This window comes from Maylandia zebra, linkage group LG12 (assembly GCF_041146795.1).
Source record: "Maylandia zebra isolate NMK-2024a linkage group LG12, Mzebra_GT3a, whole genome shotgun sequence".
Taxonomy (NCBI): domain Eukaryota; kingdom Metazoa; phylum Chordata; class Actinopteri; order Cichliformes; family Cichlidae; genus Maylandia; species Maylandia zebra.
Window position 1 is genome coordinate 5561276 of NC_135178.1, and position 27679 is coordinate 5588954.

At 42.4% G+C, this 27679-nt stretch overlaps 1 protein-coding gene across 12 annotated transcripts in view; it reads left to right on the forward strand.

Moving 5' to 3' along the window:
- arvcfb (ARVCF delta catenin family member b) overlaps positions 1-27679 on the forward strand; it is a 266459-nt gene that overhangs the window by 119141 nt on the left and 119639 nt on the right. For 9 of the 12 annotated variants that reach the window (XM_076890600.1, XM_004567262.4, XM_076890606.1 and 6 more), the window contains 2 exons: positions 2339-2430; positions 3442-3661. The exons of 1 other annotated variant lie outside the window; for it this stretch is intronic. In XM_076890600.1, coding sequence (XP_076746715.1) covers positions 3470-3661 — 192 coding nt within the window. In that variant the 5' untranslated portion in view covers positions 2339-2430; positions 3442-3469. Of the gene's footprint in view, positions 1-2338; positions 2431-3441; positions 3662-17569; positions 17849-27679 lie in introns of those variants that run through there. 2 more of the 12 variants (XM_076890603.1, XM_076890608.1) reach the window with 2 other exon arrangements.

Genomic DNA, 27679 nt, shown 5'->3' on the forward strand with positions numbered 1-27679 from the left:
TGTGTGTCTGTACACAGCACTGCTTTACACCAGAGGAGGAAAAGAAAGGACAGAGCTCAAATCTTTGCCGTTCCACCTTTCCACTGGTCAGAGCCTTTGTGTAATTTAGGCAGATAACCAGACCGCTGGCGCCTCACTCCTTTCAAGCTGTTCTTGAGAATAACATCAGTTCAAATGTCTGCCAGTTTACTACAGAGAGGGGTTTGATGGCAGAGGGTCTTGTCATTGGAAGATTTGTTTTAGGGGAGTCCAACAGACCTGATGAATAAAGTGCCAGGGATTTATTACAGGATTTTCCAGCAGGCCTTTGAAGTGAGCGACTGCTGCCTCTCATCTACCAATCCACACTCAAAAATGTGGCCGTGTGGATATATTTATTACCGGGCTATTTTTAGAGCGGTGAGTTTTTGCTAAAGCGAGTTCACTGCTGAGGAAAAGCCTTGCAACAGCGCAAGTGAAGCGTCAGCTCTGCACATGGAATATGAGCTTGTTTTCCTTTTAATTAAAGATGTTTACGCCTTAAGAGTAGTGAGATGTAACCCACTTCTCTTTGTGGAATTAATTAAACAGTTTTCTTTTTTTTCTTTCCTTTTTTTAAATATCATCTCTTTGATTAGTTTTCATTCCTTCCACACATAAACTTCATGTAGTGGCACACACAAGTGACACTCCACACCCCTGGAGTTGTATTTTGATATGTTTCCACCACATAAAGTTTGGGAGTAATTAGGGTGTATCTAAGAACATGGCTATGTTTTCATCCCCTCTGACCCAGGCCGTTATCAAACATCTGCTGAACCAAAGCCAAAAATAAAAAACGAGGGCTGTCATGGTGGAAGAGGGGAATTCTTCAGATGCCCCCTCCCTGACCATTCTGGGCTATTTTAAGTATGGCCAGAAGTTGGTGTGTAATGATAAGCTGTGGGGCGTAGCTGACATGCCTGCCATATAATTCCCTTTATGACTCAGGAAGCAATGGTTACATTGCCCCCCTAACCCTCCAGGGGTGTGAATCATTAGAGTCTGTCCGCAAATATGCCCAATCAACATGGCCTATGGGACTCTATTTCTGTCACTTATCTCAAGTAGTGGATAACTTTGAAAACAGACAAGGATGCTATTTTTGAGCGCAGTTTTCCATTTCCCAGCCCTGTTTCCATTTTGAAACCTGACCGGCTGATTACCGTAAACTCAAACCAGACATAAATGTTTTAGGAAGAACAATTCATTTAAAAATACTAGATTCTCGAGAGTTATAATGAGAGATTTTGTTCCTGTAAACAGAAAATGAAACATTTTCTTTTGTTCAGATGGTTGTGGAGTTTAACTTTGGAAGCACATTCTCCTTGGTAGTATTGCAAGAAAGAGCCAGACTCCACTCCAAATAAATAAATGATCAGCATGTAGGAAACTTCAAAGAGGGATTGTGTGCTTCAAAGGCCCTTATTGGTGCTCACCGGATCCTATTGTAAAAGAAGGCTCTTTTTATGCACACATGTACACACCCTTTGAAAGCCATACATTCTGTTTTGGTATCCAAAGCTGTTTAAGATTCAAATGCTTGCATCTGCATTGGTGAACCCCTGCTGAGCTAGACCGCCTCCTCGAGACAAGATCAGCTAGAAAATATCCAGAATGCTTTGATATAATGCAACTGCTGACTGAGTGTCAGCTCTTGATTTTTGTAGAGAACCTTCTTGTTTAACCTTCTAGTGTCTGCCACGTCAACCAATATGCAGTATACAGCATATCATGACTTTTAAATGAATGCAAATGTCTTTACTGATGCACACGGGAAAAAATGACAGTTTCTTAACATGTCAGGTCGTTAAAAACGTGACATTTTGTTGGAAAAATATCTATATTTTTGTTTATTGGGCAATCCACTCTGGCAAAATTGGAATGTTTTAAATATTTTTTCTTCTTTTAACTGTGTTTTTCTCCCACCACAGACTTTCTCTATCAGTTGCTATTGCACGCTAACAATACATTTTCAATTAATCACATTATCACCCTTCACCAGTGAACAGGGGAATCTGGAGGCCCTGGGATAGCTGCCAACTTTGCATGATTAATGTTCTAGCTGTAAAAAATGGAGCTACACTTTGAGTAATGAAGCTTTTTTTTTAAAATATAAAAAGCATTTTTTTATTTTTTAATAAAATGTGGACAAACTTTAATAATGTGATGATGCTCCAATACTTGTTTCTTTACCTTTGAGTTTACTACAAAGTCAGGTAGTTAAAAGAGCCGTTTGGTGTTTTCTATGTTTCACTTCTGTTTTAATCTCTTCCATTTTCTCTTTTGTCTTCCCTTCATTTCTCTTCCCCTCTCCCAGCTCTCTGTTCCTTTTGCCGTTTCATCCCTCTGCTTCTGTTTTGAGAGAGGGATGTCTCTTTTCTAACAGCTCTCAGCCTGCTTATCTACTAGGTCTGTATTACTGTGGGTTTTGTATGTCCAACCACCCATTTGTTATTGTGCTGTCAGCCCCCTCGATATCACACCACCATCAGTTATGAATATCGGGCTGTGTGTGTGTGTGTGTGTGTGTGTGCCATTGATGTGCTCTGTAGCCTGCTAATGTTATTTGGAAATCCTGATTGTTTATGATAGATGGCGTGTGCGTGTGTGCCTGATACCAGGCCTGGGTGTCCGTTTGGGTGGCTGTGGGAATCTTGCATGTGTTGGATTTGTGCCTGTAACAGCGCCTGTGTGTCAAAATGCATTATGGCTCTCTGCATGACTATATCCAATGACAGCGCCGTTCCTCCACGCTTATGCCTATGACTGTTCATTTGTAGGGCTGAGATCGTATCCAGAAAGAAAACAAAACAAACAAACACAAAAAAAATCTTTGCTTTTGTGAGTCTCCACTGTGCTGTTGCATCCCCTTTGTTGTTTTTAGAACTGGTGGATTAGGTATTTATTTTTCATCCCTGATATTCTTGCAGATCTGCAGTGAATGCTATCTTCGGTGCCAGGATTGTCTTAATTATAAGAAAGGCTCAAACTTCTGAAAGCAAACACATAATTGGCACCCTGCAGTGCATCCTCATTAATGTGTTTGCTGTGCTGGCCTGCAGTATCAGAGACTTTGTAGTCACCCTTTATGAGGAGAATCTGAGCATGTCCCTTCAGGGTGTTGGCTGGAGAACGCACGGTCAGAGTGACAAAGATTTGTCTGTAACAGATACACTCTTTGTGTTATAACCCTGTTTCCCTTATCCAGTCACCCACCCTAATTGTTCTATTTTCATCTGTCACGGTGGTGTTTGTTAAAGCTTGTGTATCCTGTCTTGGCCAGCAAACAAGCCGTTTGTTTTGACTTTGATCTGGAGGCATGCGTCAGCCATTTGATGTCACTCATCCAGCCTTTTTTGGGTCTGGGTGTGTTAAATGACCTGGTGCCCCCTCTTCCTCCCCCTTTTCTTCCCTTGGAAGATCTGTAAAACCGCGACCGACACTGAACATGGAGGATTATGATGTTCGCTCAGCCGCCAGCATCCTGGCCTCAGTGAAAGAGCAGGAGGCACGTTTCGAGCAGCTGACCCGCGCCCTTGAGGAGGAGCGTCGCAACGTCAACCTACAGCTAGAGCGTGCCAATCTGCCTCCCAACCCCCCCACCAGCCAACCACTACCATGGCAGCAAGTGGTGATGCAGGTAAACGATGCCAGCACACTGGCCGACCACCCCCCTCCACTCCTTGTCCTTTTCAACCACCAACCTGCGCTATCATGTATCTCCCTCCATGCATCTCTCTCAAAAGTGACACCTCTTCTGCTCTCACCTTCCATCTGAGCCGGCTCATCCCATCACCATGTTTGCTCGTGGTCATTGCTTTTCATCATTCGTGGGACCCCCCGCAATCTCTCTGTTCAATTTCCCTGTAATTTTGATACTTGTACCCATTGTATGACTCCAATGTCCTGGATGGTGTTCAGTAATCTGCTGTGCGGTGACTCATCTTTAAAAGCGAGCTAATGAGATTCAACCTCTCATTCTGTCTTCTTTCGCCCTCTCCTTCTATGCCACTGCCATCCAATCCCATCTCCTTTCGCCCACTGGTCTTTGATATTGTCTGGTGGTGGTGCTGATTGGATGTGGCCTTTTGCCCAGCCCTGGCCAGCGTCTGGGGGACATTAGATTCCTGGCGAGGGTTTCTGTCAATACTGGCTGACTCTGCAAGAGCAGGAAATGCAAGATGTAGAAATAAGACAGCTGCAGTCTCCTTAAAAATGACAGCAGTCACAACATGCACATTCATTTGCATGCTACAAACTGATGGAAAATGTTGCAATTAGAGCTTTTTTTGTTAAGAACGCCCTGGTCAGGTGACACGAAGTCTTATTTTTCTGCTTATTTTCAGTCTTTGAAGATCTGACTAACCTACACATTTCAATTTTGCTGACTTTCCCAGGCATAATCACTTCTTTGAAGAAACCCTTTCAGACTGTACACATGTTTTACTAACTAGAATTTGAAAGCACAGTTTGGTGATGCCACACCTGTGGTGCTTGGATACATCACCTTTAATCACAGAGAAGGAGGCGGTCTCATGTATTATTGATATAGCAAGACGTGCAGAGAGAGAAATGCTTTGTCTACATTTGCCTGTGCTTGTATTTGCCCATAGTTACAATTTGTTAACAGTCCGTGCTAGTGTTCGTTTTTTTAAAGGGCTTGCCTCAAATTTGGTCTCACGAAGGGTTAATGAAGAGAATGTGGGAAAAGTGTAAAAAGGGTAAAATAAACTTGTCAGTCACTCACACCAAAAAGGTAATATATTGCTCTGTGTGTAAGAGAGAAGGAGGGAGAGCGAGACCCTCCCCTCCCCAGAGGTTAGCCTAATTTGGAGAACAGCGAATTGGCTCTCACTCTCAGACATCCCCCTACCCTAACTGTTTGTGAACCAAGGGGTTAATTTGGCACAACTGAATACTGCTGTTTACCTGTTTACATCACTTTGAAATGTCATTTTGCCACCAGGAATTTTCCTGCTGGCGTTATCGTAAGTGCTTAAATGCCAGAACAATTTCTATGCAGGCATTTGAGGATGGAAGGGGACGTTGATCAGTGCCTGCTCAGCACCTAAGTCCTTGGCAACTGCCTTTGCCCAGCCTTTCTGTGCCAGGTGTTACCGTGTCTGTGTCGTGAGATGCTCTCCATTCAAATAACGATGTGGCACGAAGGATGAGGAATTATTATTTCTTTATCTCTGCTTCCTCCTTGTTCAGCTCCCGAACACACACACACACATACTCGCATGCAGTCCAAAAGCTGTATGATGGATTACGATGGCGCATGGATCATTGACTCAAGGTTCAGATTCACAACCCCGGGGCCAGACACAATGCATAATTATTTCAAGTTGATGTCAGGAAAGAAAAAAGTGGACCTGCTCTGATGAATGAAATCACATGCAAGTAGACACCTAATGAGCGCAGTAAGCCACTGATCTTGATAGCACCCCACCACAGGGCGCTCACCTCGGCACAGACTGGGTCTCAGCATCAGTGGGCAGTGCGCGCTCGTTTATGCCTTTATCACTGTTGTCAGCTTTTTAACACAGGCTGCTCAGTGGGCAGCAAATAAACAGAAGCGATGGTTTATTTAAACATATCCTCACAGCACTTCATGACCTGTTACAAATGAAACACTCTGATGCTCAGTGCTCTCAAGTTTCTTTTATGTTGCCCTGAACACAAACTAATTGACTCAAATGCATCATACAATCATTTGGAAATATAGCACGTTTTCCACAATAAATTTGAAGCCAAGGCTCGTCCGTATAGTATGTATGTTGTTTGCCTTTTCACATGTTAAACTGAAATCCCAGTGACTGTTTGGAATTTGTGGAACTTAGTCCATGTGTTCATGGTCCGCAGAACATCATTTATTTATTTATTTATTTGTGAAGACCTTTCATCTCACGCAACATGAGATCGACTTTTTGTTATTTGCAAAATGACTCAAGAACTATTAGATGAATTGCCATGATGTTAACCACAAACATTTGTGATGCCCACAGAAAAAATCTTTGGAAATTTGCAGTAGGTTGTCATTATGTTATTGTTTTATTACCATCACAGTGTATTGAATATATGAACGCTAACCGTAAACCCAGAACCAGCTATCCGCTCTTATTGAACAAGAAATTTGTGAAAAATGTTGAAATGACTTCATAAATATCCCCAATTTGAGATGGTACTTTTTGAGATAAACATAAGCGGGATTGAAGGATTTCCCTATATGGAAAATTTCATCTCATTGTTGATCCAGGTTCCAGTTGACTCCCAACTCTCTCTCAACTAGCTTCTTCTGTGCTAAAGCCGTTTCTCCTGTCTTGTCTAGTTTCTTGTCATGCTCATCTAGAACTTTCTGAAGCACTTGTTCAATATTTCTGGAGTCTGGAGTTGAGCTGTCAGAATGGTTGATGTCCAGGTTTTCCTGGTCTTGATTTACCTTTGCTGCTCTAGCATTTGTTTACAGTAGCAACTTTCCGTTCGATCCCCATGTACTGCTGCCTCCACGTATGCTTTCGCAAGTCCACTTAAACTTTTTGAGAATTCCAGCAGCAAAGAGTGGTGTGCCTCCTAAAGTGCCCCCAAAAATCCTATAACCACACCTTCTCAGGTTTGGACAAAGACTCTTGCATTGCCAATCCAAGACGACTAGGTCCTTCAGACCTATTCTATGAAGCTCTCAGTGCACAGTATTTTTGCTGAAGTTACTAATCTATAATAATAAATTACAATACACTTATGGCTCATTGTGGAATAAGGACATTTCGCAAATTGACTTGTTGCAACAGTGACATCCTATTACAGTACCATGTTCAGATTAATTTAGCTCTTTTCTCACTCTTCTTGCAGTTGGGACCCTGGCTTTAGTAAAACCATGGTCAAATTTGAGCTATGGTGTGGGCTATTGAATAGCAGTAGCCCAGAGGAGAATGAACATCCCAAACTTTATGCTACCATTTTTCAGGCTGTGAACTTTTTTATTTATTGCCATATTCACAACATACTTCATACCGTGTACATTATAACATACCGTAATAGACCCATTTCTGTAATATACTCACATATCTATATTATTGCTAATATATATTGTAATATATCTATATCACTAAAGCACTTCTGGATGGATGCAAACTGCATTTCGTTGCCCTGTACCTGTGCATGTGCAATGACAATAAAGTTGAATTCTATTCTAATTCTATTCTATTCTACAGGTCAAACATTGTTCAATACTCACTTTTTGAGCACATCGATGCAAAGTGATTGTATTCATTATCAGCTTTCAGATTCAGTTTAGTGCTAATTAGCAAAGATGCTTACATGTTAAACTAAAATGGGAAAATTGCTAAATGTTACCTTCTAAAAGTAGGATGATTCCTCCAATGTTAGTAGTACCCTCATACATCATTGAGTATGGCGACAGACTCGTGGTGTGTTTAAACAAAAAAGTTATTCAGGCTAAAGCTGAAATTTTGTTTTCTTGGACAAAAGATGTTCTATGATATTCTTTCTGCCAGAGCTTGGAGGCAAAAGAAAAGTTTGAACAATCAACAAATCAACAAACCACCCACTGTCATTTAAGTCTCCCCATGTAGTTGTCATGCACACATCTGAAGAGGATTAAGAAATATTCAAGATTAAGATGTTTCAAATATTTCTTTATTTTGTTTTGGACCTGCATGAAATTAACACAAGTTACAAAAAGGCAGATCGCAACAATATGTTTTAATCTCTCTATTACAAAAGGTTGTTGTAAACACCACTGCCCTACTTTCTAATTGAATTCTAATCCTCATTCACTTCAGGATAACTGTTTATGAATTGCTGCCAAGGAAGAGAATTAGAGTGTTTATGCTACACTGTCCTGTGAGGAAAATCAAAACGAGGCTGTCGGACTCTCCATTAGCTTGTCTGATGAAATTATCAGCAGAAATTCAGTGACACGGACCAGGGAGCCTTAGAATCTGTATCCATCAATAGGATCATGCTAGGATCACACGCTTCCTTTATTTGCTATCATGTTAGCCTCCCATAATTGATTTTGGCCTGAAGGAGTGTTATCACCAAAGCTCTAAAAGGTCAAGTAGTGCATGGTGACAAACCTATCTGTCGAGAAAGGCAGACAGCACTCAGACAGCCATGTCTGTCTGGAGTTGAGGGAGAAGGTGACCTCATTTTATATACACCAGACAGCTAATCTACCCACGGCACTGCGCAGGACATGCATAGAGCCCATTGAAAGGTGCATATAGCAAAGCTACAGTTTTGCAAAGCAACTTCAGTGAAAAGGAAACTTGGGATAATTTTTGCACTGTGGATGCTATAAAGTGTTGGTGTTTGGTTTTCTGACACTATAGTCAGTGGTCTTCTAGCATAGCAGAGGCATATCATCCCTTTGTGCAAATGATGTGGGAAGTTTTCAAAGGCTTGTGTGATTTAGAGAGAGGGAACAGTGCTGCCTTTGATCTGTGCTGCTGTCTGTGTTGAAGATGTACAGGCCCCGGCCCTGCAATGGCACCACAGCGCTCAACCAACAATCGCCCCAACCTCCCTCCACCCACTTTCATCCCCAGAACACACAGCCCCCCAGCCCTGGCTAAGCACAATGGATACAAAGGGCCGAGGGTGCTATAGCGACAGAAGCTCTATCCCTCCACTGGCAGGGCCCGGGAGCCCCTGTACCCTCGTAAATCACCTGCCTAACAATGAGCCTTAGTTTACCCCCCTCCCCTCCTCTGTCTTCCTCTGTCTTCTTCCCTTGCTGTGGCATCAAGAACCTTCTTGCCTCCTATAAACACTCTAATTACCTTGGTGTGAAAGTACCTCCTTGGTTTATTTTTGTGTGTGCCACACTGTTCCTGTAACCCTCCTACAACACTTTTGTCTCATTACAGAGCAGCCTGCAGAAAAGTCACATTAAAATTTTAATAATGTTGCTGCTTGTTTTCCATGGCTCTATATGGAACACCTAATTATGCCTCAACCTCAGTTTAAAGGGTCCTTTGTCTGCTGGATGTGACAGTCACAAAAGTTTCTGTTCATATTTTCAAACAATCTTTGGAAAGAGGCGCACATGAGGCAAATTGAAAGGCACTACTGTTGTTCAGGTGGAAGGCTGGATTGTCAGTAATCTTAGTGTTGATGGTACAGTTTTTCTTTACAGCTTGTTAACATCTAAAGCAGTGTTTCTCAAAGGTTCTTGTTTCAAGATTTGTTCATTTCCATAGGTCTTATCCATAATAGCAGCATGGCTCTGGGGATGACAGTGTAAGCTCTTCTGTTAGTTGCAGAGGGGCTTTGGTACTGAAATGACATCTGTTAGATGGATTGCCATGAAAGTTTAGTCACTGCAACTGGTGTCACTTAAAGTTTGCACACTACTGTTGACTATATAAGCAGTGCATTCTTTCTATGAACTACTATCTGCAGAGAATGTGTGTGTGTTGTTTTATTTTCTTGACAACTGCTTATCCACTCAACTTCACTTTTGTGAGGTGTATTGCTGAGCACCTAAAGACCCAATAGCTGTTGTCATTGATACCCTTTTCTACCTTAGTAGGAGAAGACTGAGTAGGCTGCTGTCTGCATATGTTATGTAGATATCTAGAAGCAATGTTAAGAAACATATATCAACTCTTCTGTGTTTTTATAAAATAGCAAATGTAGCTTGGTAACAGGCTTTATTGCTTTCAGAGTCTACATTTTAACCGTGATCTTTCCCTAACCCTAAGCACATTTGGTTCCTACATCTTAACAAAAGTCCATCTTCTGTTTATCCAGTTCAGGGTTTCATTGAGACTTGAGCCTCTCTCAGCTGTCATAGGTCAAACGGTTGGGTACGTCTTGAACAGGTCAAACAACTCACTCTAAAAATATGGGTAATTTAGAATCACCAATTAACCTAACATGTATGTCTTTGGACTGCGGGGAGGCAGCCGGAGTACCTTTAGAGAACTCATACAGGCAGATTATTCGAGCTCCACACAGAAGGGCCCCAGACACCCGATGGATTCATATCCAGGGGGCAACGGTGCTAACCACCACCCCACATTCATGTCCTCTTACCAAAGAGGACGTCAACGAAATAAATTAGAAGTTAAGTTATGAAGACAAGTATGTTCAGTGGGCTGCAGGCTTAGCCTGTCTTTTATGTGTGTGTGTGTGTTCACAGCTTGTTGATGACTGCAGCGTTTTGTAAACTCAAATGGTTACCACTCGCAGCTCATAGTTACTGAAACAACTGACGAGTGATTGTCATTTTTTTGGTCATGACTAGCTCATTTAGTCTCATGTTGGATCTTTAAGGTCCATGTAATTATTCTGCTTCCTGTGCTTCTTCTTTAGCCACTTCTTTGTTGCGTTGGCGGTATGTTTTGTGTCATTGTCATACTGAAAGACTGATCCACGACACACTTTTAGTGTTCTGGCTGAGGGAAGGAGGTTCGCATCCAAGATTTTATAGTACATGGCATGATTTGCAAAGACCTTTTGGGCAAACATCCTCAAAGCATAATGTTTCCACCTCCGTGTTTAACTGTGGGGATGGTGTTCTTTGAGTCATACTCAGCCTTTCTATTCTTCCAACCACGGCAAGTCGAGTTGATGCCAAAGCTTGATTTTGATTTCATCTGACCACAACACTTTCTCCCAAGCCTTCTCTGAGTCATTTAGACGTTCACCGGCAAACTTAAGAGGGGCCTGGACATGTGCTTTCTTGAGTTGGCGGATTTGCAAACTTGGAAAATCAGCAGGAGATCAAAGAATTATTTTCCCCCACTGTATCATGTAAAACTGGATAATGTCTGGACTGCAGTTTGAGAGCAATACTGTTGAATCATTGCAGCTAAATGCTGGCAACCTGAATCAGCTGTGTTGTTTGCAGGCACGCCCCATTCCTTCTCAAACAAATAGCTGCAATCAGTCACTCCCACTGAGAGCCTCAATCAGCTCATTCTGCACATCTCACTCTGATCATACACTGCACTAGTCAGGTTACAAATCTAATGAATGTATTATACACTTAGGTAGGAGAGACTTCTACCTACTACACTGCTCAACCTAAAAGTAAAATGCAGAAGGCATGTGCCATTATTATATGTTTTATTCAACTTGCTTCAACATTAAGAGTCAAGTTCGTGGCAGTGGCCCATGAATCAAAGTGGGAACTGCTCGGAAGGGAAGGGTAAGTCGTTTTTGTGTCTCATCTTGGTCCGGAGCTAACGTGGAAGGACAGAAATTTTTAATTCAAGGATTATGCAGATTCTTCTTGTTCAGGTGAACAGGAAGAGAGAGAGGTTTGAAGGGATGGGCTGTGGGCTATTTATATTCCTCTGGGCCAGCTCAAATCTTCATCCTTCAGATCAGCTCCAATGTTGGTGGACTTAATGCCTGTCCTGCTGCACCTCCCTCCCATTTGATCACAATCCATTAAACCATTACCCTCACTAAAAGCACTAAGAGGTGCATCTGAAATCTGCTTCCATTTCCTTTACCATGCACGACATAGGTGAACAGACAGGCTAAATATCTCTGAAGGGCACTACCTCGCCTCGGTGGGAACATTCTGCGTAACATGAAAGTCTACTTATACTCTTGAAGACGGGCACGATACTCTCCCATCTAACTGACTGTTCGGCTTGGTTGTTAAATCCAAAGACTGAACCGTGTGTTTAAAATAGAGCTCTTCTTTTGCACGAGACCCCCAGCGCCACCTGAGGAATGTGACCTAACCTTTACAAGCGTCCAGCAAGATAACTAAACAAGGCTAAATGGAAAACAGTCTTCGAACTTTATAGTATAGCTGGAGGTGTTCAAAGTCTTGATTTAATTATCCCCATGAGTTTAACATACCGCTGTGACATTTTTTCTATGTGACTTACAAGCATGTAAACGGTGATCGAATGAGAAACAGAAGCAGCACAGAGCCTTATTTTTTTGGGAGGATTTGCCAGAACAAAGATAACTGTTTTTTTTAATAGATAAGATTTGGAATTAAACCTTTCTTTTCTGTTTTACTTGAGTGTTCTTTAATAAACGCTGATGCAGTGTGAATATTTAGGTACATTGCCAGATTAGGGAGCGAGTTTCATCCAGGCCAATAATTTAAAAAAATCTTTGATTGGCAGAGTTGTTTTCCAAGTTCTTAGGAAATATCTGCAAGCCTGCATTTAGGAACACATTAAAGGCGGACAAATCCACTAATGGAAAAAAAAAAACTCAGTAGAATCTACTCAGTAGGGGAAGCCTTGAATCTCAGCAGGTTACTTTACCTGGAATTAGTGTAAATTCTCAGCTCTTTTGATGGAAACAGAATCAAACCTCTTGGTGTTTGCTGCTTCCTGCAGAGCACCACTTTTGCACCTGTGTGCAATGCAGCCATTGTGAGCATTCAGACTCTTTGTGCCTGTCCCATCGTATAGCACCACAGAGTCACTAATACTTGTTGACTCTTCAATGTGCCCGACGGACTTTTAATGCAACCTGGCATCGCCTCGGGCTGAGGCACCCTACACATCTGAACAGACTGGGAAAAGACTTGACATTATTTAGTCTGAAATTTGCGATGCTTTGCCATTGTTTTTTGTTTGGTTTTTTTTGTTTTTTCCCACTGGGTTGCACACGCACACACTTGAAAAGATGGCACAGTTTGTCTTAGACTGGAGCAGGGATGTAGAGTCCTTGTAATTGCTGGGATATTTGAAAGGAAAGGGGCACTAGTCTCTGAATTGCTTCACAGTGTCTAACAGTGATTGTTGAATGTAGAGAGTGATGACAATGGCACAGGAATGTGTAAAAATATCAGCGCTCTTTACACTCCTCCTTCTCCAGGGACTTTACTGATCATTCCAGGCCGAGATAAACACAGTCATCCATTTACTTTCATTACTTTTATCTATTCATTTCCAACAGAATTCCCAAGAAGCTCACTGTTGTAAACAGCGGCAGCCAATTCTCTCCAACAATTGTGGAATTTAAGCTGACGTGTAAAAAAAAAAAAAATTCTGATGTTAATTAATTGTTTGATTTTAACTCCAGAAAGTAAGCTGCTCAACAGGGCCTCCAAAGTGTAGCGCTTTACAAATTTGCCTAACAAGCAGAAGGTCTCCAGTTCAACTCCAGGATCGCACGCAGAGCCCTTTTAAAGTTGTGTTACGAAGTAAAAGAAATAAAATCAAACATGTGGAGCTGCCTGCTGTGTTCGCCCCCTGTAAATAAAGGAGAGGCTGAAAGTAAGTTTTTCTGCAAAAGTAAGCTGCTCATCTGTCTCAAGATAGGTTTCTCAGGGTTTTTGGCTAAAAGATGGAGGCCTTAGGCATTAGTGCAACTGAAGAACTCAAATAATAACCATATATAACAATAGACATCCTCTTTGGACGACTCCATTACAGATGCAAAAGACATGCTCAGCTGAAATGAAGGCGACAGAAAGCATATTTTAGGCCGTAAAAGTTAATGATTTGCTGCATGTCATCGTCAGACGGGTTCAGATTCTGCTGTTTGCACCTCTTTCAGTGTCCCAATTATGCATGACGAGATGGAAAACAAGGAAAAGCTTAATCCGGTTATACTTGTTTTTATAAATCTCGCTGTGCAATTACGGCAGTGCAACATAAAAACAGAAAATAGAACCTTTTGATCTGAAGTGATGCCATTTAAAAGAGCTTTATTTCCCCAAATGAAGGGAAAATTGCCTTTTTGCACAACAAAAGCCCCCAGTAGATTGGACTCTAATCCTCTACATGGAAAATAAAACATGATAGTATTAGATAAGGGCTTTTTTGCAAGCTGTGCCATTGTTAGGATAAACAGCAGTCAGCCTACAGCAGAGCACATCATCTTGCCCTCAGACATACATATTGTTTGCCATCCGGCCCCTGCGCTGTGCAGTGATGGTCTTAAAACAACGCAGGGCAGCAAAGTCAGATTTATCTTTGAAATGACTTTTTATGCATTTTTTTAAAATCCTGTTTTGTGTATAGTGGCATAGTTGGGCCAAACCTACTCACCCCTTTATTAAAGCTTTATGACAAAGTGCTGTTTCCTGAGAAATGTGTTCTGGGCTCATTGTGAAAGGAATTCAGAATTAAATGTCATTAATCCCTCTTTTGAAATTGAATATTCTACAAACGTTTTTTTACGTAATGAAGCGCCACATATATTTTCAAACTGCTGTAATGGCTCCTCACTTCTGGACCACCTTTTGTTACTCCTCAGTTTTTCTTCTCTGTATTTTCCTGCCACCGTGAAAAGGTGGAAAAGCATGATTTTAACAGATGTAGCTTCATCCGAGTTGTCTGGCTGTCAAAGCGTGCATTGTTGCCAAACATTAACCTTTCTACCATCTGTTTCACACCATACACCCTGACAGGCTAAAGCCGACTTCTGGACCTTTGATTACAACTCCTGGATTATTCATACACCTTGTACATGTTTTCTACAAGGCCTAGGTGTGGGGTTAACTAGACTCAAGGGGATACAGCATTTGTCTGACAGCAGTCTTCTATGCTGAACACATTTTAGGCCTTATTTTAATATGAAATCTTGATTGTAATGTACTGTCAGGGTTTTTAGTGTGCTGAAGCCTGTCTTCTCTGCTCTTCCACTGTTGCTCATTGCTGGAAGGGAATGCCTTATTATAGGTGCCCGAGGTAGAGATGAAAAGATCTGTTTGTCAATGAAATGATGAAGACTCGCACGCCTCAGTCACCGTGTGTGACTGTGAGATTTTGCAGAGATGCTGATGAACCCATAAAGTATGACTCACTCCACGATTGTGGTGATCCCTTGAGTTTCACCCAGAGCCAGACGGTTATCACTATGTGATGTGTACACGCTTCCCCTCCGGATGGGGAATCCTTCTGACTTATACTCTTACTTTTCCCTCAGGGGAGATTTTTGTGAAACATCTCAGTCACTGAAATGGACTGCAGTGCAAGCTGATATAAACATTCATGCTCCCCTTTAGGAATCATTATAACTGCCTTGGTGTTCCTCTGTGTTTTCCTATAATGCTATTATGAAATAAAAATTTCAATTTGCAACCAACCCATTTTAATGAATCACATTCCCATCAGCCTCACCTGCACTGTGCTTAGTTCCAATAACCAAATGTTAACACGCAAAATGAAGATGGTGAACAGATGGCAAGCTGATGTTAGCACAGCTCTGCCCAGGCTCTTAGAGAGCCACTGGGGTAGTTACAGATATATAATCTTGATTAAACTGCATGGAAATCTGGCAAACGATAAACACAGCATTAAAAACAATAAATTGAGCAAATGCAGAGCACGATTTATAGCTAAAGTAAAGAGCATTGTTTCTTTTCTCATCTGCTCCCTTGAGCATTCCAAAGCACTTAATAGATTTTTAAAAGGGTTATGAAACTCACTCAGTGTTTAAATGGCTTAAATGGAATATGATATCGCATATGAGAGAGAAATGCACTTCAACTTTTTTTTTTCTTAAGGTAATGTTGCTTGGCAGAATTCTAAATAGTATTGTTGAAAGTAAATAGATCTAAACGCAGTGGTGCATGCTGGGCCAGGTCTTTCATTAAGAACAAATGGAGCAGTAAGATTCGAGGACATGAACTGCCAAGCTGGTGGAATGCAAAACCTCAGCCATTTCCCCTCCGTTTGGGATTTCTCCTTTCTCCGTTTGAGTCTTTTAGTGCAGTCATCCTTTCTCTCTCTCTCTCTGCTGTCTTTTCGGACCTCTCTCAAAGTTGTCCTTAGCTAAGCTTCCATCTGGGTTATTAGATTAACATTCCTACTCGCTCTTGGTCACAGTCACAGATATTTGAATGCGAATTCTTTCACGTACGTCCCTCCCCTCCCTTATATCAAGTGCAGCGAGAGGAACGCCACAAAGAGCTGGAGCAAAGGAGCTGTGTGTGCTTGTATGTGTGCAGGGTGTAAAAATTTGCAGAGTATGGGGTGCCTCCGCTTCAATAGGGGCAACTTTTGTTTTGTGTGTGAGCCACTGGCCCCCCTACACCTCCCTCCTCTCTATCGCTCTCCGTCTATGCCAACAAGGGGGAGGGGTCGACAGGCTGACAGACAGACGCAGCTGGAGTGCATAGAGGGAGCTGGTCCCACCCCGCTAAGGTGCCAGAGATAGACCCAATGAGAGAAAGAGAGGGAGGAAAGAGAGTGCTGCTACATTTCCAGCTCTCGCTGCCTGTCTGTGAACCCTCCTTTTTATTAACGCACCCAATTTTCTCAGCCCTGGAGGTTTTTATTCTCTGGCTGCCTAACTTTCTTTTTGTTGAGTGAGTATAGTGTGTGTATGTGCGTGAGCATAGGGTTCAGCTTGCCTCTGGTCCTTTTTTTTAGGCTCCTGCTTTTGCTACTGAGGGAAGATTCTGCCTTAGTCCTCTACCTCACCAGTCCATAAACAGCCCAAATACAACATCTCTCCAAAGGAGAAAGTAGGGGTCCTCTTTCATCTGTGAGAAACCAGCCTATTTACAAAATTACAGTGGATGTGAGAGGATTTGACTTTCAAAGTAAAAGTATTTTGGTTTTCCACAAGAAATGCCTGTTGCAAAGCACTGCTCAGTCTTCCTGCTGCCATATAAATGAGCAGATCAGCGATGTGGTCTGTTAGGTCATGGAATTCAACAGTCTTATGACATTCTGATGGAAGTGATGCAAGTGTCAGTGTTATTTTTGGCAGCAAAAAGATATCTATTGCAAAAATTGAAACTACTAGAAAAAAACTATCTACACACTACTGCAACATTATAGACATAAATTTAGAAAAAAAAGAAGATGCATTATGCAGATATTCTGGAGTTAGGTGTAGGATTATTGCATTGGTAAAAAGTTATTAATTCTTTTGGTTTTGTTTGATAATTCTCACTGTAAACTCTCCTACATGTCTCTTAAGGTCCACACAGTTTACACCATTACTGTGATTATTAACCACATACATGACATTTTGAAGTCAAACTTTACTTGAGCAACTCAAAGCACTTTTGTCTCATTCACCCATTCACACACAAACATATTCTCACAAGCACCTTTTCTATACATCTTAGTGCCTATTGTAAAAGCGCTATACAAATACAGGCCATTTACCATATTGTCTTAACATTCACTCTCCAGTGAATGCAAGAGGAGCAACTCAGGGATTGCCCAAGGATACTTTGGGATGCAGACTGGAACAACCAGGGAATCGAACCACCAACTAACCTTCTCATTAGATGTTTTGCTCCACCTTATGAGTAGGGATGGGTATCGTTTAGGTTTTATCCAATACCAGTACCAAACCGGTACTTTTGAAACGGTGCTCGAACCGGTGCTTAAAGAATGGAGAACACACACTTTGTCCAAAAACCTCTTATGTTTAGCTGTTTTTTTTTGTAAAAAGATAACAATGTTAGCCTTTTCTGCAGCTTTAGGGCATATCTATCTATCTATCTATCTATCTATCTATCTATCTATCTATCTATCTATCTATCTATCTATCTATCTTTTATGAGCGTCCGTAATCATTTTATTTTGAAAGGCACAGCGCCACACTTCCGGTGTTTCCCTCGCTAACTCCGTGTGGCTGGACGTAGCCGAGTAGAGGATGGCTGCCTGCATCTGAGCCGCTGCCTCTGCGCTTACAGAGGGAAAACCCAACGTAAATAAACCGGGAAAGCGTGAGGAGACGAGAGGAGGAGAGGAGGGAAAGAAGAACTTTTTCCGACAGGAGGAAGTATCTATCACACGTTTCCCCGGGAGCTTTTTCTTTTTTCCTTCTTTCTTTCTTTTTTTCTTTTTTTAAATTTTGCTGGAACCAAACGGGATTTTGGACCATGCCTGCTGAAGTGAAACAGGTAGTGCTGCCGTGCCCGCCGGTCTGTTTTCTGCCCCTCTTACCGTATCTCCAGCCTCTCGCACTCTTCTGCTGTCTCCCGTGCTCCCAGTTAATTGTTTGGCTTCTGTTGCGTTAGCGCTCATTTTCATCTGGTAGCGTCACTCTTTATGGCTTTCATGTGTTTTTTTTTCTTTCGCTCACTTGTATATATAAGAGCAGTGATTGTCAGATTTATCGATGTCCTTCAGGAGGAAAACGCGTGCGTGCGACTGGTTAGCACATACACTACATGGACACATGTGCAGTCCGTGTGCATGTGATGTGTCTGTGTGATATTTACATGCATGTGTGCAGACTGCTGCAGGACATCAGATATAAGAGTATTTACTTAGACCACTTAGTGACCATTTGACTCTGAAAACACGGCCATGAGATATGTTTAGTGGTGTCTCTGTGCGCGCACATATGCGTGTGCTGGTGTGATTGGCTTGCATCAAAGCAGCAAAGTGACTTACGACTTCTCTGACACATTCATGGGCTCTGATGTGTCAGTACCACCTATAGAATGACTGCTTACCCAGAGACGAGCAGTGAAGTATTGAAAGTTTGTCCCTGATCATCGCCTGCAAGGCTCTGAAAGCGCCCAGGCCAAGATTTATAGCTCACAGGGCTGTATTACCAGGAGTGTGAGAGACATGGCATTAAAACCCTTTTGTCTTTCACTTGCACAGATACCGCAGGAATGTGCTTTTGTTAGGTCTTGCCAGTGTGTTACTGTGTCTGTGTGGGTGTGTGCGTACCAGGGCATGATGTGCATACATTATTGGAAGTGTTCCCTGTGTTTGAAGCGCATCCACACAGGCAGCCTACACCATCACAACACTCCTTCCCCAGCCAAGCTTGGCAGCGCTGAGATGCTCAGAAAAAAAAAGAAGGAAGACGACATCCAAAAACAGAGATAGTGGACGAAAAAAAAATGACTGAAGGAGGACAGTCTATCATCCGCACTTGTTTCCTCAAGAAGGGTGGAGTTACTGAACCTCTGTCTGGCAGACTTAGAAATATTCTGTCAGCTTTCCATACGGCTCTGATGATAATATGCTAACAGTTGCCCTGTGGATGAGTGCCACCTAATAACTAAGGAGCTTTTGCCAAAAATAGGATCAGATTTTTGGGCATCTGGGCAAAAAGTTGCCTTTGACTTCGATTATATGATTAAGATGAAATGCATGCTAACAACTTGAGAGCATTTCCTCTCCAAAAACATCTTGAAATGGGTCAGAGAGGTGCCCCTTAGAGTCCATGACCCTCGTAAGGTCAAGATGTTTCACATACTTTATGCTCTGCCGGCATCGTGGTGTGACCTTTTAAACTCAGATGGACATTCCTCAGATGGGGGAGCACCTGCTTTTGACAACGCAGTAGTTGAGGTGTGTTCAAGTCACCCCTGTGCCATAAATGGATTCATATCACGGACAGTGTTGGGTTTTTTTACTGGTCTTTTTATTGGGTTTTTAAGGACAGTATGGAACAGGAGGTGAGTTCAGTGCAGTCAGCTTAGATGGGATTTTACTGAACTCTGTGTGTCCCTCAAGACGTCTAGTGGCTTTAAATCTCTTGTTATGCTCGGACAATATACTCGGGGAAATGATGATGTCTTGACCTCATCTTAATACTGCTGCAGGGCTTATGGCAAATGAGTTTTTGCCCACTCAAGATTACTGCACAATCCACAATTGGTGGTGGTGGTGGTGGTGGTGGTGGTGGGGCCTGCACCAGACCACATCTGAGTTAAATATAACCTGACCCTTATTTTAGAACTACACCAGCTGGGTAGTGCTCAAATCCTCCGAATTTATTCACAGAGGCCATAGCATCGTCTGCTCGTGAAAAATAGAGTAGATCTGGAGAAAAGGAAAGCAACCCAGGAGTCATCAACTTGCCAAGGTCTATGAAACCCAGCTTTGCTTTTTCTCGGCAAACTAGAAAGACCTGTCTGAGTAAGAAAGTAATTAATCAGTTATGCAGCCAAAGACTAAATGAGGTCTCATCTTCAGGCTGTGAGTTACTGCCAGATTCCTGACAGTGGGGTTTTCAGCAGCTGAGACTTCTCTCCCTTATTTGATGCTCTTTTATTTCTTACAGAAATTAAAAAGCTGTCAAATTTCTTTCTTGTGGGCTTTTTTTTTTTTTTTTTTTTTTTTTTAATGGCAGCTCAGTCCTTATGTGTATTTTTTCATTCCTTTCTTCAGGCTCTCCCTTTACTCCTGCCGAAGGGGTTGGGAAGATCAATATTTGAAGACATGTAGAGCATGCAAAATGCCATTGTTTCGGCAAGAGGATGTCATACAAATAAAAAAATAATGCCAATGACCGGAAACATATAAGCGTTCAATAGCTGCTGCGAGTCCATCAATGCAAGGGGCTGGGTGTAGGATGAGGGATGAGGAGGTGTGATCATATGGCGCTGCGCGGCTGGTGATACCAGATGGCCTTCCCATCACACAACCTGTCCATACTGGCCATACTCTGTATGTTTCCCATACCGTTCCCATGGCTGCTCTTATTGCATGACCTATGACAGAACATGGTTTGACATGTCACAGTATCCGCACGCCAATCACACCACCGCCTCCTGCGGCTCTGTTTTTGGTTTTAAGCAATCTGAACTTAATTTACAAGGGGAAAGCCGACACCGTATCTGTGCCGCTTCATGATAACTACCCGCTGTGATCATGTGACCTGTGCCGCTTCCCCCGTCAGCACATGTAGCTTCTCAGTAATGTAGGTTGCAGTCACTTTGTCTTTTTAAAATTTTTTATAAGCTTTAAATATTAAAAAAGACATGTTTTGGTCAAATGCTTTATTCATCCAGTCTTTTTCAATACAAACTGTTTTTCTGCCTCAGATGCTTTGTCATGACTACATGCCAGTGTCCCTAGTGTAAATGCTACGCCGCTGATACCAGACATCAGCCCAATACTGATTCAAGGATCTGTGACAACTATAATTAGGGCTGTTCGATATAACGATATATATCGGACGACGATATAAAAACGTCTATCATTTCATTTTACGCTATCGTTTGTTTCGTGGTGTCGCAAAATAAACTGTTTGCGGCAATATTTTTTTCATTGTTTTGATGGTCACTGTAGTGGCTATATTAATTTCTTAAAGTTCTCTCTTTCTCTTATATTTTATATAACTGCACTATGGATGGACAAGCGCCTGTTTTTATGCGTTGTCGTTAGCAACAACGACGGTAACACCATCAAGTGTCCGCTTGTTTATGTTCCACATAAACCTTTCACAATAAAGCTCAAGATCCTGTTGAGACTTTTCAAAATAAACTGAATCACGTGAGAGAGCAGATTATTTACGGATGAGAAGTAAAAAAGAGCCGCCAGGTGCTAAAAAATAAACCTTATACTCAAACGTTAGAACAGGCTTTTCCCCGCAGCACGCCGTGTAATAAATACTCACAAAGAAAACGGCGGCTGTTACAACTTATGTCTAAAAATGTATCGTTTCATGCATCTGTTAAAACACTCCAGCTACATGACGCGCAGCTGGAAACACTTCACGCAAGACGAGCTGCCTGAGATTCACAGAATTTACAGAAAATGTTACATTTTTGTGATTTATATCGTTATCGGGACGATAGAATTCTTATATCGGGATATGAGATTTTGGTCATATCGCACAGCCCTATTCTGTTCAGTTCTTTGTTATTCTATGATAAACATTAACTAGTGTGCACATGCCGTGCCATTTGCTGGAACATTTTTCTCTGCGTTTGAAAACATCATTGGGGAAGCCGTTTAGAGGAGCTACATGCTTTCTTTGTCAACAAGTTCTGTTTGCTCACGCAAATTTGTGATTTATGGGCAAACATGTTGTGGTCAGATGGGTTCACAATGACAGGAAAGCCTTAGTGGCTTCTCTTTTTGCTGTTTCCTTTGCTGAAAATGATCTTAAGCCAACTTTGAGAGAATCAGCTAAGGATGTTTTCTGCAGTTGGGCTTTCTCAAATGTAGAACGCATCAGGAAAGAGACAGATTTGCTTTTATTGGGAAGTTGGTGGCACTGAATGTAGGGCTGCACAATTAATCGTTAGAAAATCGCGATCTCATTTCCAAATGACAACGATTTTTTAAAAAAAGAAAAAAAGATGACGATTGTACCGCATTTTGATCCGGGACATAATCTGCATGAAAACAAGCGCTCACTCTTCCTGCTCAGCAGATTATTTACGGATGAGAAGTAAAAAAGAGCCGCCAGGTGCTAAAAAATAAACCTTAGACTCAAACGTTAGAACAGGCTTTTCCCCGCAGCACGCCGTGTAATAAATACTCACAAAGAAAACGGCGGCTGTTACAACTTATGTCTAAAAATGTATCGTTTCATGCATCGGTTAAAACACTCGACTCCAGCTACATGACGCGCAGCCGGAAACACTTCCCGCAAGACGAGATTCACAGAATTTACAGAAAATGTTACATTTTTGTGATTTATATCGTTATCGGGACGATAGAATTCTTATATCGGGATATGAGATTTTGGACATATCGCACAGCCCTATCTGGCAGTGTTGAGACACAGATGCACATATGAAATACACTGAAGCACAGAATAGTGCAGAGGAGGCACAAAAGCACTGCTGTAGATAACAGCTAAGCACTGAGCTCAAATCAGTGCACATAACTTTGGAAAATTAGATGAAGAATGTACTTGTGAGTCAGTATTTAATTTTTAATTTTCTCTGGTTTCTTGGGGTGAGCAGTAGGAGGTGGTGCTAGTATTAAAGTATTGATTTAATTCTTAGATAACAACAGATTTGAGTATTTGCATCCAGTCTAAATCTGTGGCTCATTCTTTGAGGTTTCCTTTTACCAGAAATGTGGTCCACCAAGTGTGTTAAAACTATAAAAGCTATTTGACCCCAGCAAGTGTTGCACTCCACTATACATTGTAAAGTTGTTGTTCTGTATTAAATGGACATGTTTATGGTGTTTGCATTGTGTGGCTGTGTTCTGTGGAGGACTAGGGGTCAACCCTTGGCACATCAGAGACCCCTCCACCCCCTTCACCTCTGCTTCCCCCTATATCTGTCGTAAGTGATTTGGCAGGCTGACAGTGTGACTGATGCAGAGCCTGCGCTCGCTCACTCACTGTCTGACCACTGGCGAGAACCATAATGCTCTCTCAGCTTTCATCATCACGCTGATGGAATTAAAAACAGGTGAGTGGCAGTAAATTGGAAGGCTGGAGATGGATGCCTTCATACGGCAGCCTTTGGAAACAGCAATGGGGAGGAGAAGCATTAATTAGATGGCAGCTTATTATCTTGTAAGAGGAATTTTTTTTGTTCCTTTCCAAATATGGTAAGTCTTCTGAAGGCGAAGTGTAGACACGCTATCAGCCTACTCTCCCTTCAACACACACACACACACACACACACACACACACACACACACACACACACACACACACACACACACACAGGAACAGGAACAGCAATTGGATCCTCAGCTTATTTACCCTGTTTGCCTGGAGGCTACGTCCAGGGCAGGTCTGTTTAGAAGGAAGTGTGCTGCATGGCTTCCCTGACTGAGTCCAATAAACACCTTCCTATCTGTGGCGCTGGAAGCCAACAAGCAACGAGCTGTGTTTTCGATCGGGTAGATAAGAACGCCACTTACCCTGGAGAGAGCAAAAGAGGCTCTGTCACATTGTGATAGAGGCTGACCAGAAAGCCTGAGAAAAAGAACTCGTGGAACTTAAATAAAAGTTGTCCTGGAATCTACGTCGAGGCTGCAGTTGCTGTTGTGACAATATTTACATGATCGTTTCATGTCCTTGAGCTGGTGCGATTATATGATACTAACAGTGTGCTCGTTACACAACCTGATGGCCCGTTGTAAAACATTTGAGCGGCACTTTCCTGTTTGAGTTTTTACAGTAACAGACTGATAGTCATTTAAGAAAAAAACGAAAAAGGGACTCTTCTCCTTAATGAGGCGATCTGTGGAAATTATCTGGTGTGTGTATGTGTGTTGTGTCGCCACTGTAATTGGCTTTCCAGTAGGGACTGTGGTTTAAGTTGCAGATGTGACAGGTCTTTGGGCGGCAGCACGGGCAACTAAAGAGCCCGTTGATTGATGGCACCATAGCTGCAAACACCCGTTTCTCAGCACCTCCGTACTGTAGAAAAGAAAACTGGCAGATTTTGGCCCTAACTGACAAAAAGAGTGTACCGTAACTCTTTCACTATAACAATGACTGATTTCCTGCTAGGCAATGAAAGCTATATTTCAGTCTAGTTTTAAGACTCACCATAAGTGGTTTTACTGGTATTGTGTGTTCTATTTGTCAGAATAGAAGAAGAGTACACAAAGAGCTCAGTGGGGCTTCCTCGTTCCCTTTTCCCACTCTTCCGTTACTCCATGCTGGGAACACTGCTGTCTGAACCTTTAATCGGAGAAGGGTCTGGTTCTGTGGCTACGGCTTCTTTGACAGTTATCTATAGTTCATATATGGTTCCCCTCCTTCATCCTGCAGCTGGGGACCTCTTAGAGAGGCCCTAAAGAGGGGGGTCAATTCTTCATAAAGCTTCTCTCAACTAGAAACACAGGAACAAATGTCTGCCTACTTCTGCATCGCTCCTCTTTAACTCCCTCCAGTACTATTCACGTGGAATGGGCAGTACATGCAGCACAGCCACAGGGTCTGAAGGAGCAGGAGGGCGGCTCACGCTCATCTTGCATGTTTTGTCTGGACTTTCTTTTGAGGGATTAGCCCATTTCCTCCCTCTGGGCAGGCCACTGGAAGCAGTCAGGATGGTGGGGAAAGCATTGATCCGCCATCATCGTACCATCTGTCTCATGCTGCCTTCTGGGATTAATGATTCCCTCTGACAGCCCTTTAGTAGAGCTCCATCACTGCTGTCTGACCATTCAGATTGCACTGTCATGTGGTAGTGTGAGGAACGTGCACGCTGCGTCTTTTGGTTTATGGTGAAACATTAGACTCTGTGGGGGGGGTTTCAAGGCAGCTGATTCTTTCAGTGAAGCTACAGCAACATAAATGTACAATAACAAAGACACGCATAGCATACCTGAATGATTGTTGCCAGATTTGCTGAAGCAGACTGACTAGCTTAGTGAGGCAAACAGCTGCAGTCAGTAATATGCTTGTTCGTATAGTATGTGGCATATGTGGAGTATATATTTACACCAACTGTTAAATTCTGAGCCGATACAAAAGGTTAAAATAATTTTCAGCTTTAGAAACAAATGAATCTTTATTATTGAGAACAAGTCAGTCATTTAACTATTCATCACTTTGAACAGTTTCCCTGCACAAAATTAATTTCACACAACATTAAAATAATGACCACTAACACTTACCAGTTTAAACAGTGTCTGATATCAGTAACTGGCTAATGTCATCCTGTTTGCAAGTATCAGTTTTCAAAGAGAATATTAGCCATAATCATTTTTTTGCTATCTATTGGTGCATCCCTAGTATATATGGATTTGAGCTCGACTGATATTGGACTTTGGGGACTGGAGGTGTTGTGATATAAACTTTGCATAGTGTTAGTGTAATGTGTAAGGGAAATAAGGGAGTTGGTGTTCTGTGTAGTCTGCAAACCGGTGAGCCGTCTACTGTTAACGTCGGGTCAGCAGCGATGCATACTCTGCTACATGGGCTCCAGAGCGTGCTCAGTGTTGTAAACACTGATATACTGATTTATTTAACAGTGTTTCAGACTGAAAAACATTATTGTCATATTTGAAGTCTGTGTACATCCACCTTACTCAAAGTTTTTGTTTGTGTCAAGAGCACGGGCTGTTTCTGGACTCATAACTGTAGAAAAGAAATGCAAACTGATACTAAACCTTTGTGGATAATCCCAGCATTTAAAGTCGTGACTCTGTTAATATGTGATTATTTTAGCTGTGGGGGATTCAATCGGAAAAAGAAAAAAATCCAACAAAAAACAGTTCTTATCTAACAGTAGTAGATCCATGTCTTACTGAGAGCTCAGTCACAAAGCCTGTTGGGTATTTGAAGTGCGAGCTAGCCGTTGCTGACCCGCTGGCAGTTGAAGTGCGCTGATGAGGTCCGCCACTTCATTAGAATGCTGCTCTGAACCCCACAACACACAATAGTTGTTGTAACTGCTTGTGGCTTCTGTCCAGGTTGAAAAATAAAATAGAATAACTGAGGAGGAGAGAGGGAAAGTCCAAACCACTGTAAGCTGACCGGCCTTGGGGGCTGCACCGGGCCTCAGCGCTGCCTCAGCACTGCCGCAGAGAAACGTTATGCTAACCAGTGGCAAAAGTTCAGCCAAACCAGGAACCTCCTAAAATGGGAAAGATAAACTAGTTCTGGGCTTTTTGAGAGTTGCGGATTCTCTGTGCAGACAGTGGCTTGTACAGAGTTCACCTCCCTCGACAGTAAGAGGCCTCCACACGCTGAGCTGCCTGTCGTATGATGGCACAGCATTGTTCCACATCTCCTCATCAACTCTTGATATATGCTCAGCCCCTTTCCCAGAGGAGCAGCTACTGAACAATGGAGCGATGCGCCTCCTCGCACATTCCACGAGGCTCGACTGAGCTGTCTAATGAACCTCTATTGCATGCGTGGACTCCCCTGACTGCTGGGGCTTCACCAAAAAAAAAGAAATACCATCTTGCCCCATCACACACCCTCCCTCCCACTCATATTTAATTTGTTTGGTATGTGTAATAGGCTGTGAAGTGGAGTATGGCGCAGTGTTGATCTGTGCCAACCGGGTCTGCAGATACAGAGGGACAGGTGCCAGCCATCCACGCAAGGTGCCGTACTTAACACTCTGCACTGGGTTGGAGAGAGTACAATCCTGGCCCTGTGGAGCGGGCTTTTAGAGTTGCCAGTATCCTGTTGCTCCAGCCAAGCAAGCTTTTAGTTTAGTAATAGGACATCATGTCTGCATGTTCTTTTTTGAAGAGGGGGCAGCTGAAAGTTGCAGAGAAAGGGTTGTCAGCTGCAGGCTGGTAGAGCCACAGTAGACATGAAATAAAGTGCATTGACTTTCTTTCTGCACACCCAGGGAATTTCAACGTGAACACAGAGAAAGCTAAGAAAGATAAACCACTTTTCTCAGTAGCGGTTCATTTGTTTACAGCCAGCATGACTCGGCTATCACAGTTCATTATGTAATGAAACACTGATGTGGTGTTTTACATGTAGCAGCTTAAATTGCATTTTTGCTGTATTGGGAGAGTGTCAGTGTCTGACAGAGTGGGCAGTCATGGTCTGATGGCCTGGGTGCATTAATTACTGAGCCATTAAAGCACCTTTTTCCATCAGCGTTTGTGCTTTTCACATCTCAATAAACACCCCCACCCAAAAAACAAAACAAAACAAAAAACCCCAAAAAACAGTGGCAATAATAGCTCTAACCTCTGGGCGAATGCAGCTGTTGTTTTTATCTGTGCTTGCAGACTTTCTAGAACAGAACTAGTACAGCTGTGGAGACTGAAACTGCAAGTACATCTAAACTCCGGTGTTTTTAGAGCAGTTTCCCAAAATGGACCTTTGGCTGCTATCACCATCACACTCACATGGGTATTTATTTCCCTGTGGCTTTTTCTTGGTTTCCCAGCTACCTTTCTGGATCCTTGGAGATTTAAAGAGAATTTCAATTTAACATCCTGGTTTGTCAGCAGCTGTATTTAGGCCCTTTTTCTTTTCTTTTTTTACCTCTTAGGATTTAGGATGTGTCAGAAAGAGTGCGCTAAACCCTGCAAGGATCTCGAAGTTAAGCAAACAGCGCCTGTTGACACAGACCTCCTCG